Source organism: Nicotiana sylvestris, chromosome 1, assembly GCF_000393655.2.
Source record: "Nicotiana sylvestris chromosome 1, ASM39365v2, whole genome shotgun sequence".
NCBI lineage: Eukaryota > Viridiplantae > Streptophyta > Magnoliopsida > Solanales > Solanaceae > Nicotiana > Nicotiana sylvestris.
In genome coordinates this window covers 9,461,261-9,477,910 of record NC_091057.1, presented here as the reverse complement: position 1 = coordinate 9,477,910, position 16,650 = coordinate 9,461,261, and the positions used below count along the sequence as shown (strand labels likewise).

General features: G+C 37.3%; 1 protein-coding gene across 1 annotated transcript; it reads left to right on the top strand.

The window, feature by feature from the left end:
* Nucleotides 1-4,388: 4,388 nt before the first annotated feature.
* On the top strand, nucleotides 4,389-6,777 carry LOC104248064 (5-OH-xanthotoxin synthase-like). Its single transcript, XM_009804252.2, has 3 exons — nucleotides 4,389-5,267; nucleotides 5,916-6,351; nucleotides 6,504-6,777. Exons 1-3 carry the CDS (start codon nucleotides 4,389-4,391, stop codon nucleotides 6,674-6,676), a joined length of 1,488 nt encoding a protein of 495 aa, XP_009802554.1. The 3' UTR covers nucleotides 6,677-6,777.
* Nucleotides 6,778-16,650: the final 9,873 nt, after the last annotated feature.

The following is a 16,650-nucleotide window of genomic DNA, read 5'->3' as shown; positions in this document are numbered from 1 at the left end:
TTGACGGCTCATTGGGATTGTATCCAGCTTTTGCAAAGAGCTTGTAAGCGTTAGGGTCAAAACCTTCATCTGTTCGCTTTGTAGGGAGTGCCATATTCTGCAAATGATTTTGGGCTACAAACCCTGAAAGCAGCATTGAGGACGACTTTACTGCCTCAATTCATTTAACCGAAAGAGTTAACTCCTTTAGCATGTTATCTTGGTGATTAGATGGTCCACCTTTGTCTTTCTTCCTTTTAGGGACATATTGGAGCGCCGGACTTACTTTCTTGCCATAAGACGTAATATTCCCTCTATAAGGTTTATTCGCATTGAGTTGTACCTTCTTACTAACAGCTTTGGCTTCACCAGTAGTCACCTCTTCTCTTTTAGTTAAGGGCTCTTTATTCTTGCTTTTCATGCCATCATCAGCTTTCAGCTCCTTCACAACGCAGTTCTTCAAGTAGAACTTTGCATTGGCAAAGTGTGACTCAGCCTCGGTGAATGGCTCATCATCAGCAACTACTGTCTTCTCGACTTCACCCTCGTAGTATTTTAAATATTAATGGTAGGTAGATGGAACTACTTTATTCTCATGTATCCAAGGCCTCCCAAGCAAAAAATTGTATGAAATCTTCACATCGATCACATACAACCATGCACTTGATTGCATAACTTCAATAGTGATTCCCAGCCTGATCACGCCTACGGCTGTTTTCCCCCCTTGGTTGAATCCTTGGATCATCACACGACTTTTTGGGAGTTCGTTCATGGGAATACCATGTTCTTTTACTGTGTGGATTGGCAAAATGTTCATTGAGGATCCTCCATCAACCAAAATCCGATTTACCCTTTCATCGTGCATATAGCCAACCAGGTACAATGGGAGGTTATGAGGAGTGTCACCTAGCAAAAGATCGTCATTTGTGAGCGTGGCATTTTCCTCACAAGCATTAACTTATTGATGAGTGGACTCAACAGGCTTTTCCGAAGATGGTGTCAACGGTAGGTCATCACTTTTTTCTTCCTTTTTGTCAGCATGGCAACAAGAGGCGTCAATGCCCTCAAGGGAAATCTTCGTGTGGAACCAACTTGGTAAAAACTCCTCCAAGGTCACTAGATTTCACGGCTTTTGAGGATGGTGCATCTCCACTTTTGCTTTCTTCAAATGCCTAACTGGATTCTTTTTCGTTGGTCTTTTTACAATCATCTTCCTTGTTGGTTATTCTATTGATCCTTTTCGTGGGCTCCTTTTGTGGTGCCTACAACGAGTCACCAATGTCCAACCTTCATCATCATCAGGTTGATTGACTTCAGCTTTGTCGCTCTCCAGTAATCCTTCATCTTTGCTTACTTTAAAACTGCATAATTCATCCGGACTGAATGAGCCAAAGATGATAGAGACTTGGTTTGTACGTGATTTCTCATCTTCAAGCACGATCTTCTTTTCGCGAGCCAAGTCCATGACTTTGTCCTTGAAGACAAAGCACTTCTCCAGAGGGTGGCTTACAAGTCGGTGATATTTACAGTAATTTGGGTCATTTGTTTTCCCAGCTTCATTTGGTCGCTTCATCTCCGGAAGCTCAATAAGATTTAACTCGAGGTGTTCTTCGAAAACGGCTGGCACATCAGAATACAGAAATGGGTACTCCTTCTCTTGCATTTCTTTTAGAGTCAACTTTCCACTTGGCTTATCTTGAAAAGAAGTGGATTTCATACTCTGCTTCTTGCTCACCTTCGTCGTGAACTTCACAGGTGACGAGTTGATATTCATAGCTTCTTTGCTTTCAGACTTGGGTACGAACTTGCCCCATTTCCTGATTTCTTGCATGTTATTCCCTTTGCGAGGTTCATAGATGGGTAGCCTTTTATTTCCAGCGGAGGCCATGCTCAATTCCATGTCATGGGCATGAGTTGCAAGTTCTTCAAATGTGTCAGGCTTGATACCTTGCACGATGTAGCGCAATCCCCAATGCATGCCTTGGATGCACATCTCTATCCCTGAAGCTTCACTAAGCCTGTCTTTGCAGTTGAGGCTTGCATTCCTCCAACGATTGATAAATTCGATAACTGGTTCCCCTTTTCGTTGACGAGTATTTGTAAGTTCTATCATACTCACAGTACGTCTCGTACTATAAAAGAGATTGAGGAACTCTTGCTCTAGTTGATCCCAGCTATCAATAGATCCAGCCTCGAGGTCCGTGTACCAGTCAAAAGCATTTCCTTTTAGCGAGCGTACAAACTGTTTGATGAGGTAATCTCCATAAGTCCCAGCATTGTTGCATGTCTCCACAAAGTGCGCAACATGTTGCTTTGGGTTACCTTTACCATCAAACTGTTGAAACTTCGGAGGTTGATAGCTAGCAGGCATCTTCAACATATCGACCCTTGTAGTGTACGGCTTTGCATATGTAAGGGAGGATTTGACAGCAACTTCATATTTCTTCTTAATGGTTCCTTCGATGAACTCCTTTAGTTGATCGATTGGAATCATCCATTCAGATGAGACAGTGATAGCCTTAGTGGATGCTGCTTGTCTTGGGGGAGAGTCATTCTCTAGAACTTCTGGGAGCTTGCCGGATGCATGGGTGGATTCTTCTTCCATCAAGATTCCCACCCTGTATGTTAGCTTGTCAATTCTAGCCTCTTGATTTTGCATGCATTTGGTCAAGCCAGCGATTGCTTCCGTCAAGTTTTCCAACTGCTCCTCCATAGATGAATAAAATCAAGACCGAAAATATCGCAACAATCGTAGTATTTTATTTCGAATATTTGAATGTTACAATCTCTATGAATCCTCTGAATCTTCTTTTCAATGGTAAATAAATTCAAGGGCCTTTGAACTTGATCTTGAATCTATGTTTGTTGCCACGAACGATGATCTTGTTCTTGAGCTTGAGCTTGATTGCTTGGACTTGAACTTGATTTAGTCTTCGTTCTTGAGCTTGAACTTGATTTATTGAAATTCGTTCTTGAGATTGAACTTGATTTGTTCTTCGTTCTTGAGCTTGAACTTGATTTCTTAAAATTGAACTTGAAGCTTGAAATTTGTGGAGGATTTTGCAGCGTTTGATCCACGAGCTCTTTCTTGCTTCTTGTTATAACTTCTGTTGTCTTTTCTGAGTTATGAAGACCCCTATTTATAGTTGTGGAAGGAAGGAGTTGTGATAAGAACAAACTCTTTCCGACCAATCAAATTGAAGCATGACATGGCTGCATTTGATTGGCCAGAACATGTCACTTACACACGTGGCGCGATTTCATTGGCATTTTAGTGTGACTGGACATGCCTTGTCATTTTGACACGTGGAATGGTCCTATTGGCTCTTTCGCTTGATTTGGCGCGCCACATCATTTGACACGTGGCACGAAACTGGGCCTCTAGGAAGATGACAATTTGGGCTTAATGAAGTGGGCTCATCACTTTTGCCCAATTAAATGGGCTAGCCCAATGGATTAAGACTTATTTATTTAATCCATTTATATTGGACTTATATAATTAATTCAATTATATTAGCCCATAACATATATTTGGACCAATGTATCTTGAATTTAAAATATAGTCCAAATTATTTTACGGACTTAATTTTAATAAAATTTATATGCCCACAACTATAGAGATTTTGCACAATTAGTATAATTTAATTTCACTTAGCATAATTAGTATAATTTATTTTGTTGCAGTAAGTTGTCTAGCATATTTTTTTTTAGAAAACTAGTTTTATTAATTGAACAGTGGAGCTATTTTTTACGTGATCTGATAATATAAAAATTTGTTTACATATCTTATGTGGTTTGCGAGCTATTGCACAGTGAACTCCCTACTACGCACCTGAAGAGTAGTGACTACGAGTTTCTGTGATACCTAGGCAAATCCCACGTCGACAAAATACGGGAGATATGCTGGGTATATAGGTAGATGTGCCTTAGCCTCTGGCAACGCGTTTTAAAGTCGTGTGAGGCTAGGCCCAAAATAGACAATATCACTAGTGGACTTGGTTGTTATATATGGTATCAGAGCCACTCCTCATGCAACCTTAAACGGTGGTGGGGCAAGTCATAGCGAGGACACTGAGTCCATGGGGGAGGGGGGGGGAGTATGTATGTGACACCGTAGGCGAATCCCACCTCGACAAAACATGAGAGAGATGCTGGGCATATAAATAAACATGTCTTAGACTCTAGTGACGCGTTCTAAGGCTGTACGGGTCTAGGCCCAAACCGAACAATATCACTAGTGGGATGGGCTATTATAGTTTCCTGAAAATTTTCCAAAAAAAAAAAATTATTTAGACCCACATCGAATTAAGTTAAATCTTCAATTAAAAAATAAAAAGGAAAGGTTTAATATAAGAACCATCTATAAAAGGTTTTTTATATGACTAGACAGTTGGAAAAACAAAATGATAATGCTCTTTCTACTCTTTGTAGCTCTTCCTTTCATTCTTATTTTCCTGCTTCCTAAATTCAAAAATGGTGGAAAAACCACACTGCCACCAGCTCCTATAGGCTTACCATTCATTGGAAATTTGCTTCAATATGATACTATAAACCCTCATATCTATTTTTGGAAACTTTCCAAAAAATATGGAAAAATCTTCTCCTTAAAACTAGCTTCTTCTCAAATGGTTGTAGTTTCTTCATCAAAATTAGCAAAAGAAGTATTGAAAACACAAGATTTAATATTTTGTAGTAGACCATCTATTCTTGGCCAACAAAAATTATCTTACTATGGTCGTGATATTGTTTTTGCACCTTATAATGATTATTGGAGAGAAATGAGAAAAATTTGTGTTCTTCATCTTTTTAGTCTAAAAAAAGTTCAATTATTTAGTCCAATTCGTGAAGATGAAGTCTTTAGAATGATTAAGAAAATATCAAAACAAGCTTCTACTTCAAAAATTATCAATTTGAGTAATTTAATGATATCATTAACTAGTACTATTATTTGTAGAGTTGCTTTTGGTGTTAGGTTTGAAGAAGAAGCACATGAAAGGAAGAGATTTGATTTTCTTTTGGCTGAGGCACAAGAAATGATGGCTAGTTTCTTTGTGTCTGATTTTTTTCCCTTTTTAAGTTGGATTGATAAATTAAGTGGATTGACATATAGACTTGAGAGGAATTTCAAGGATTTGGATAATTTTTATGAAGAACTCATTGAGCAGCATCAAAATCCTAATAGACCAAAATCCATGGAAGGAGATATTGTTGATCTTTTGCTGCTATTGAAGAAAGAGCAATCAACACCAATTGATCTCACTATGGAGGATATTAAAGGACTTCTCATGGTAATTTTCCTAACTTGCTTACTTTAGACGCGCAGGCGCACACGCTATATATGTATATGTGTATGTATATATCTACGTGCGTACGCATGTAGAAATGTTAAATAGGCAGGTTGGACCATACATGAAAAAGGTCAAAACAGGCCATGATCCAACCCACCCAAAGTTAATTTTGAGTCAAAATGGATTGGATCTAGATAAGTCAAATGATGAGTCATAACCCGATATGCTCAACATGACCGAACCTACCCTCTTTTATATTTTGCTTTTTGAATAAATATTGAAAGTTAGACTTATTTTTTTTAAGTTATTAGTTTAAGTTCTTTCAAATCTTCGTAATTCTCAATCTCAAAGTTGGTTTTGTAAGTTTTATTTTGCATTTCAATTTGACCATCAAGTTACACTAATTGATCGTTTTTAACCTAATAGTTTGATGAGTCATTTCAAGTTTGAGCACTTGGGTCAAGCCAGAAAATTGGTCAACACCAGCCCCTTTAAACTTGGTTGGGCAGATAACTAAAAGATGGATTGATTTTGCTCTTTTATGGTGTGTTTGGTATGACAGAAAATATTTTTCCGAAAATCAATGTGTTTATTATTGCCTTGAGAATTTCTCATGAATTTACAACTTTTATTTTCTTTTTCTTGTAGAATGTGTTAGTTGCAGGATCAGACACTAGTGCAGCTGCAACTGTTTGGGCAATGACAGCCTTGATAAAGAATCCAAAAGCCATGGAAAAAGTTCAAACAGAAATTAGAAAATCAGTTGGGAAGAAAGGCATTGTAAATGAAGAAGATGTCCAAAACATGCCTTATCTCAAAGCAGTGATAAAGGAAATATTTAGATTGTATCCACCAGCTCCACTTCTAGTTCCAAGAGAATCAATGGAAAAAACCATAATAGAAGCTTATGAAATTTGGCCAGGAACCATAGTTTATGTTAATGCTTGGGCTATAGCAAGGGATCCTGAAATATGGGAAAATTCGGAAGAATTTATACCTGAGAGATTCTTGAATAGCGATATCGATTACAAGGGTCAAGATTTTGAGTTACTTCCATTTGGTGCAGGTAGAAGAGGTTGCCCAGGTATTCAATTGAACCCACAACTTTTTTAGGGGAAGTTACACATTTTGTGGCTCGGCCAAGAAAACATTTGCAGCCTCTAACTAATATACATATTTTCAAAAAGCTCTGAATCTTGAATCTATAAAGATTAAACCTTGGATCTGTCTCGGCAGGTATTGCACTTGGGGTTGCATCCATGGAACTTGCTTTGTCAAATCTTCTTTATGCATTTGATTGGGAGTTACCTTATGGAGTGAAAAAAGAAGACATTGACACACATGTCAGGCCTGGAATTACCATGCATAAGAAAAACGAACTTTGCCTTATCCCTAAAAATTATCTATAAATTATATTGAGACGTGGATTTCGGGCTAGTTCTGTGAGGTCAGCTAAACTTATTGTGTTTAGTTCAAATTATGTATACATATTTAGAATAAGTTTAAAAGGTATACATATAATAGAAGCATTCTCACGGTGAATCCACTAATCTAAATCATGAATTTGCCTTTCACTACACCTAGTCTAAGAGCGTTGTCTTTTAATTTTTTTTTTAATCTATTATAAGGTTCTCCTATGTGGGGAGGCAGGAGGGAGAGGGGATGCTGCTGAATGAAAAGAAGAAACAACTTTGCCACTATATATGTGGTTCTATGATGTGGCGATCAATTCAGGAGCTTTAGGATACGAAAAGGAGGGCAGACATATAATATTCGATGCGGATAAATTTTTACCAACCGATAATCTACCGCTATCAAGATGAATTAATTAAACAAAGTTGATTAATCCTCTCCTTCAAGCTAAAACATCGACATGAGTTGCTAGTTTTATTACATAAGTAATAATTTATTGTTGTTTTAAACTGATTTAATATAAAAAAAATGAAGCTCTCGTCTTCCTTAAAATAAAATAACTAGTCAAATACTTTCGTAACCGAATATTATTTGTGACGAATTGCGGCATTCGCTACCAAAATATTTATTTTGTGGCGATTAAACTTGCCGCAAATCGCCTAAAAAGTAAAGAAACTAAGAAAATGCACTTCGCGTTTTAGTGGCGACTAGAAAAACCTTTAGTGGCGACTAGAGTAGCCACAAACCTCAGTTTGGTCGCTAGTGTAAAAGGCGACCCTATCAGTTGCGAAAAATGTAACTTTTAGTGGCGACTATTGTCGCCCCAAAGCTTTTTTTAATTTGAAATAGGCAAACTATCTTTAAACTCCTCTAAATTTGGCACACATTATTGGTTACATTCTTGGACTATCTATGGTCTTAATTACCCCCTTATACTTGGTTATTTGATTTCTGTTATTCCCTTGGACGATCTCATCATAGGAAAGTGCCACGCACTCGCCTGCCACGTGAATTTTTCTGTCTATGTGGCTTTTTTTGAAAAATAAAATATATTTTTATCTTTTTAAGTATGTTACTTTTTTAGATAATATTTTTTCAAATAAATTTTATAATAAAACTTGGATAGAACTACATTATTTAGGCTAAACCTTTTTTATTTGGCTATAAATTATTAAGTTTTAGTTATTTGTTTTTGAATTTGACCTAAAAATAAAGATTTATACAATTGAAATAAATAGTCAAAGTATCTAAAAAGTTGTAAAAAATACATATATTGAAATCAATATTTTGGCTATAATTTTTTATATAGCTCTAATATATGGTGCTCTAATATTTTTTCTTTTTACAGATTTTACCTGAAAAAGTAAAAATACACAGTTGAAATAAATAGTCATTACATCAAAAGAAGAAATAAAAAGAGTGTACAATTGTCACCACCCGGATTTTGTCACGACCCGGATTTTTCAGCGTCGGGATCGTGATGGCACCTAACTCTTAGAATGCTAGGCAAGACAACAGCTACAGTTCTAACACATTAATCACTAACCAAAACAGTAATTAACAATAATTTAAACTAAACAATTATGAAGTGCGAAAATTTTATAACAGTTAAAACAAATACATAACTATCCAAAAGATCTGGTGTCACAATTCACAAACTTCTAAAATATTTCTACAAATACTAATTTTAAAAAAATACATTTGTTCTTGAAATGAAAAGAGAGAGGAAATCTAAGATAGAGGAAAGGGGACTCCAGGGTCTGCGAACGCCGACAGATCTACCTTGACTCTCCTGTGGACTGAAGGCAGCAACCCAAACTCTGATCAGTTAGGTCCAGTACCGGGATCTACACAGAAAGTTAGAGTGCAGCATCAGTACAACCGACCCCATGTACTGGTAAGTGTCGAGCCTAACCTCGGCGAAGTATTAACGAGGCTAGGACATGACAAATAACATAAACATGTGCAGTTAAAAAAATAACAATAACGGAAATTTAACAGAGAATAACGGGAAGAGGGAAACACATGCTGAGGGGACTATGAATATTCTAAAAATAGTATAGTACAAGAACACAATAAATATCATGCTTTGAACCAACGAAGTAATAACACAACAGTCACGTGCCCGGCATCACCCTTTGTGCTTTTACTCTCGTCTTTACCATAAGAATGTGATGACCCAAAATGTCATCTTTAAATTAAATAATTATCTTGGTATTTTAAGACCTTGAAAAGTGCTATCACTAATCTCGACTTGTGTGCGCAATCCTTATAATTTTTCGGAAGGTTCTTATGTGAAAAATGGATTAAATTGTGAACTAGAGCTTTAAAACTCAACTAAATTAACTTCGGTCAATATTTTGGGCAAACAAACCCGGATAAAAGTTTTGACCATTCCGGTAATTTTGTATCATGATTTGGGACTTGGTCATATGCCCAAAATAGAATTTGGAGGTCCCTAGATCAAATTATCGCCATTTAACGGAATCTATAAATCTAAGGTTAAAGATTTCTTAAGTTTGACCGGAGATTTGACCTTTTGATATCGGGGTCGGAATTCAGTTTTGAAAATTTTCATAGCTTTGTTATGTCATTTATGACTGTTGTGCAAAATTTGAAGTCAATCGGACTTGATTTGATAGGCTTTTGCATCGAATATAGAAGTTGGACACTTTTAGTTTCATTAGGCTTGAATTGGGGTATGATTCAAGGTTTTAGCATTATTTGATGCGATTTGAGGTTTCGACTAAGTCCATATCATATTTTAGCACTTGTTGGTGTATTTTGTTGAAGTCCCGAAGGCCTCGGGTTGATTTCGGAAGGTCAACGGGTAGGAAAAGCTGCTAAAATTCGCTTTGGGAAGCTGCTGTCTTTTTTTTACAGCATCATGAACAGTGCCCATGAACAGTGCGGTGAACAGTGTACTGAACAGTACCGCGTGAACAGTACCGAACGCGTGAACACAGCCCCCGACATTTTCTGGACAGATTCTTAAGTTTTGAAAATGAGACTCGTCCCATTTTCCATTTTTATCAAATTGGAGCTCGGGGAGAGGCGATTTTCGGAGAAAACAACGGGATAAGTGTTCTTAACTTAATTTTGGTTAGATTATACGAATCTATTACTAGTTTTGGCATTTAATTGGTGATTTTAATTAAGAAAATCTTGAAAACCCTCTTGGTTTAATTTGAAGATTTGAGGGTCGAGTTGATGTCGGATTTTAGTAAAATTTGTATGGTTGGACTCATGGTTGGATCAGGTTTCATATTCCGTAATTTTTGTTAGGTTCCGAGACATGGACCCCACGGGCGAATTTTTAGTGCAATTTCGGATTTTTAAGGGAAATGTAGAATTTCATATGGAATTAATTCCTATAATTTTTATTTACTGAATCGAATTGTTTATGACTAGATTTGAGAATTTCGGGCACGAATTCGCGAGGCAAAGGCTTGTTGAAATTTTGAATTGGTTGCAAAGCGAGGTATGTGTTTGGTCTAACCTTAGCTTGAGGGATTAGGAGTTGTGTCTTATTTTCTACATGTTAATTGTGGAGTACGACGTATAGGCATGGTGACGAGTATCTATACGTTGGTGTCAAGCATGCCCGTGAGTCTTGTATTATAATTGTTATGAGTCCGTTGTGGTTTATTGCGCTTCATATGTTATTTTCACCATTGTTCTCTTGTCGGGATATTTGTTTGATATTATTGTTCCCTTGCCGGGATGTTTGTTTTGATAGTATTGTTCCCTTGCCGGGATGTTATTGAAATATCATTGTTCCCTTGCCGGGATATTTGTTTTGATAGTATTGTTCCCTTGCCGGGAATTTTTATATTGCTCTTGTTCCCTTACCGGGATTCCTTGTGATTATTGTTGGATTGAAATGGAAGCAGGTGGTACGCCTACCACGAGATATAATGAAATGGGAGCGGGTGGTACGCCTACCACGAGATATAATGAAATGGGAGCGGGTGGTACGCCTACCACAAGATATAATGAAATGGGAGCGGGTGGTACGCCTACCACGAGATACATGAAATGGGAGCGCGTGGCACGCCTGCCACGAGATACAGGAAATGGGAGCGGGTGGAACGCCTGCCACGAGATACAGGAAATGGGATCGGGTTGCACGCTTGCAACAAGATGTGAAAAGAAAGTGAAATCTGCCTTTGTTTTCCTTATTCTTGTTAGTGGTTGGATTTTGATTCCTTTATAATTCTCTTGATAATCTGTTTTTATTTTATATATATATATATATATATATCTGTTTTTAGCTTAATATATATATATATATATGTTCAATACTCCAAATTTCAACAATTGTTACATTTTTAACTCAATTGATTTCTCAACTAAATTTTCCTTAAACCGTTTGAGGTTGTACTTTACTTAAAAAGGAATTTCTACTATGTTTTGATTTATTGATTTCTCGTATTAAAGGTAATGATTCATTCGATATTGCAATTTAATTGAAAAGGGTATTTTCTTTATCAAATGATTCCTAAAATTAACTTCATCTTTTCTTGTTGATTTCCTAATTGGGTTCGAAGTTGTACTCTACTTTATGTTAAGTGAATGAGGCTCCTTGAACATTCTTAATTGTATTGGGTTATGGAACCTATGAGCTGAGTAACATAAGAATATTGTTGTGCAGTGTGAGACAGAAATATGTGGGCACAAGGTGCCAGGAAAAATATTATGGTTTTATTTAATGGCACGTGAGTTGTCCGTGCGGTTGTGACATAAATATGGGCACGAGGTGCCGTGAAAATATGAAAGTGGGCTGAGACCTATATTATTTATGATTATGAAATGAGGTGTCACAAGGTGACCTTTACTCGAAAGAATTATATTCGAAAGATGCTTATATGAAAGATATTTATTTGAAGGAAATATATTCGAAATATATTTATTGAAAAGCATATTATCATAGAGATTATTATTTGAAGGATTTACAGGCGAAAGAATTATATTTGAAGGACTTGATTAATTGATTGCACTTGTATTTATCATTTGTTGAGAAACATTTATGGTGTTCTTGTTGCATGCTATTTATATCACTGGTTGATCATTGTTACCTGCTTCCTATTATTTTTGTACGCTATATTGCACAGGTTTATTTGGTAGTCTGGTCTTAGCCTTGCCACTACTTCGTCGAGGTTAAGCTAGGCATTTACCAGCACACGGGGTCGGTTGTGCTGATACTACACTCTGCACTGTGTGCAGATACTGATACCGGAGTGCTTAGACCACAGTGAGGGTGCTGTCTTCAGCCCACACAGGCGACACGAGGTAGTCATGCAGACGTTCGCGGGCCTTGGCGTCACCTCCTATCTTTTCCTTTATCCTGTTTCCTTTACTCATTTCAGAAACAGTGTTTATTTTATCTTTCAGACTTTGTATGTAGTATTCTTAGACCGTCTGTGAAGCCGTGACACCAAATTCTGGGTAGAATTATATTTAGACTTCCGCAGTTTTGTATTAAGATAAATTGTCAGATTTTGTCTTCCACTTAATTATTTTCGCTATTTGCATGATATCTACTCATCATTGATAATGGTTTAAAATTTGAAATGGTTAAGTAATTAGGATAATTTGGCTTGCCTAGCTTTCACCAGTAGGCGCCATCACGGCTCTCGAGGGTGTGAAATTCAGGTCGTGACAAGTTGGTATCAGAGCTCTAGGTTACATAGGTCTTACAGTTCACAGACAAGCTTAGTAGAGTCTAAGGGATCGGTACGGAGACGTCTGTATTTATCTCCCAGAGGCTACAGAGTTAGGAAAAGTTTCACTCCCATTCTTCTCTGTCCTGTGATTTTGTTATCTCATTGGTAAATTGAAACCTCTACTCTTGTCTTTTCACGAATGGCAAAGTCACGTACCGCTTCTTCAGCTGAACAACAACACAGATCGGATAGATCAACTATGTCTTTGGAGGCTTTGCGGAGGTTGGATAGGTTTCACCAAGCTCTTCGCTACCACTTTCAGCGGTGCATCTTTTGAGGACCCACGGGACTATTTTGACCGCTGCTATGAAGTATTGCAGAACGTGAGAATAGTCGAAAGTGATGTGGATGATCTTGTTGTGTTTTAGATGACAAGTAGAGGTAGTGGAAAGATAGTGTATTTACTAGACCAGTTGTGGCTCCGACGGAAGATGTAGACGTATGAAGAGATCACCTAATGAATCATGTTGGGGTTCAACGTACCTTGACATCGGGTTGATTTATTTGAGTTGTGAAGGTCAAATATTGTGGATTATCGGATGTTGTGACCTATGACTTTGTGCCAAGTGAGGGGAGTCCACTATCAACGATCAAATTGCGGGGTCATGTGTTATACCAATTTTGGCCTGAGATATATTTATGTGGTATTGAAGGTTTTCCAAAACTTGTATATGATCAAGAGCTGAGATTTGAATGGGATGATGATGAGACTTGAGATATTCCCGCGTCCTTAATAATTCTATATTTCAGTATCAGCGGGGTCATGAAAACATATTCAGTATACTCATAGTGCTTAAGTTAATCACAATACTAGCGTGGGGCAGTCATCTTTTAATGTACTAGTGGCATGGAATTTCCTGCAATGGTATTTAAGTTATCTGGTACAGACTTAGTATGAGTAGTCGAACTGCGGATAGGTTGTTATGAAAATGGTGATACTAGGAACATCCTGAGAAATTATCCTAGACTAGGGAGAGACATATTTCGTCAAAGCACTCAGGCAACGTGCCCCATTGCAGTTACTACTCCACTTACATGACCAACCATAGGTAGGGGTCAGGATATTAGAGGTGGAGGTGAGACTCCTAGAGGTGGAGACCCAGTCCGTTGATATATTTTCTATGGCATGACTGAGGTTGCTACACCAGACCGTATCGTTATAAGTACGGTCTCGAATTATTATAAAGTCAAAATTTCTTTAACTTGATTCGGTTTTGAGTATCGAGGAAAGTTCTCCTATTGTGCTCCACTTATGAGTGAGCTTCGTAATCTTAAATTTACTTATGTGAGTACTCCTGTTGGGAGATTATAGGGAGATAGCTATGTCTATCATTATGTGTTAGACACTAAAAATAGTTGTGATGTGGGTTTTGATGTGATTTCAGGAAAATTGATTTAAATTGCGAATTCCCTATTGGTGTGAGGGTTCTTTATATGTTGTGATTTTGTTTAGCGGAAATTATTTAGAAGAAGAAAGAAAGGAAATGGAAAATTTTAGTTGGCACAATGTGCATATTACTTATGTACGAAGTTGAGGAAGAGATCCTCGTACTTTTATATGATGTGAAATATTCAAACCGGGCTACAAGCTGCGGTGGATGTTATATAAGGACGAGGTCCTTGTGGTGAAAAGTTTATGTGTTTAAATTCTTCCTTTGTGAAATTAAAATTTCTACTATAGTACTTATAGGGAGTCATGCCTATGAGGCTTATTTGAAAATTCTTGTACGAATACCTCTGTGCATAATTTGCCAAATTGTATTGTGATTATTGAATTTTAGCCTACGATGTGAGTGCCCAGGTGGCATTAAATGTGGGTCGTTAATTTATGTAAGTAATTATGAGGTCTTCATGCCTTGTTATTGGTAAAGTAGATGTTTGAAATGAGATTTTTGCTAGCCTGAGGTTAATTGGCAATTTTGTAATCTATTATGAATAACCATTAAGACTAGAAATGTGATTATGGTCATACATATGATGCGTTTTATGTCAAGATATCATTGTGATAATACCGTGCTTGTAATGCGGAGAATAGTGTTATTGATATATACTTTGAGGTACTTTGTTGGGTTGTGGACATGTTGTTAGGAGTTGGTTTGGTGTTACTCTGACAGGTAGATAGGCCCAATTACAGGGGAGACTCTGCCGAAATTTCTGCAAAATTTGGATTTAGAAAAATTTGGGATATTGAAATGTGCAAAGAAAGAGATAAGTTACATTCTGTGTTGGAGGACAGACTCTACTTCTCATTTGAGGACGAATGACCCTAAGTGGGGGGAGAATGTAATACCCCGTAATTGATGGGTGCGTAGGAACGAGTTGTTATAGCCGATCGAGACTAAAATCGTGTGTTGTGAAAATCGAACCTTTCTGGAAATGATTGGAGTGTAAGAAATTTGGCCTTCAAGTTTACAAATATGTATAAAGAAAATAATCTCAATTGAAATGGTGTTGTCGGACTTATGTCGAATGCGGTAATGTGGGATCAATCGCGAATATTTGTTTAGAAGTAAAGGCATCAATTTGGTAACCTGAGAATAATTCTTAGTACGTTCGAGGACGAACGTTTGTTTTAGAGGTGGAAAATGTGATGACCCAAAATGTCATCTTTAAATTAAATAATTATCTCGGTATTTTAAGACCTTGAATTGCGCTATCAATAAATTCTCGACTTGTGTGTGCAATCCGTTAATTTTCCGGAAGGTTCTTATGTGAAAAATGGATTAAATTGTGAACTAGAGCTTTAAAACTCAACTGAATTGACTTCGGTCAACATTTTGGGCAAACGAACCCGGATAAAAGTTTTGACCATTCCGGTAGTTCCATATCGTGATTTGGGACTTGGTCATTTGCCCGAAATTGAATTTGGTGGTCCCTAGATCAAATTATCGTCATTTAACAGAATCTAGAAATCTAAGGTTAAAGATTTCTTAAGTTTGACCGGAGATTTGACCTTTTGATATCGGGGTCGGAATCCAGTTCTGAAAATGTTCATAGCTTTGTTATGTCATTTATGATTGGTGTGCAAAATTTGAAGTCAATCGGACTTGATTTGATAAGTTTTTGCATCGAATATAGAAGTTGGACGTTCTTAGCTTCATTAGGCTTGAATTGGGGTGTGATTCAGGGTTTTAGCATTATTTGATGCGATTTGAGGTTTCGACTATCATGTTTTAGCACTTGTTGGTTTATTTTGTTGAAGTCCCGAGGGCCTCGGGTAGATTTCGGAAGGTCAACGGGTAGAAAAAGCTGCTGAAATTCTCTTTGGGAAGCTGCTGTCTTTTTTTTACAGCATCATGAACAGTGCCCATGAACAGTACCCCGTGAGCAATGCCGGCGATCAGTGTAGTGAACAGTGCCACGTGAACAGTACCGGATGCGTGAACAGTGCCCCCGACATTTTCTGGACAGCTTAAATTTTGAAAATGGGACTCATCCCATTTTCCATTTTTATCAAATTGGAGCTCGGGGAGAGGCGATTTTCGAAGAAAACAACGGGGTAAGTGTTCTTAACTTAATTTTTGGTTAGATTACCCGAATCTATTACTAGTTTTGGCATTTAATTGGTGATTTTAGTTGGGAAAATCTTGAAAACCCTCTTGTTTTAATTTGAAGATTTGAGGGTCGAGTTGATGTCGGATTTTAGTAAAATTGGTATGGTTGGACTCATGGTTGGATGAGATTTCATATTCCATAATTTTGTTAGGTTCCGAGACGTGAGTCCCATGGGCGAATTTTTAGTGCAATTTTGGATTTTTAATGGAAAATGTAGAATTTCATATGGAATTAATTCCTATAATTTTTATTGATTGAATCGAATTGTTTATGACTAGATTTGAGAATTTCGGGCACGAATTTGCGAGGCAAAGACTTGTTGAAATTTTTAATTGGTTGCAAAGCGAGGTAAGTGTTTGGTCTAATCTTAGCTTGAGGGATTAGGAGTTGTGTTTTATTTGCTACATGTTAATTGTGGAGTACGATGTATAGGCATGGTGACGAGTATCTATACGTTGGTGTCAAGCATGCCCGTGAGTCTTGTATTATAATTGTTATGACTCCGTTGTGGTTTATTGCGCTTCATATGTTATTTTCACCATTGTTCTCTTGCCGGGATGTTTGTTTGATATTATTGTTCTCTTGCCGGGATGTTTGTTTTGATAGTATTGTTCTCTTGCCGGGATGTTGTTGAAATATCATTGTTCCCTTGCCAGGATGTTTGTTTTGATAGTATTGTTCCCTTGCCG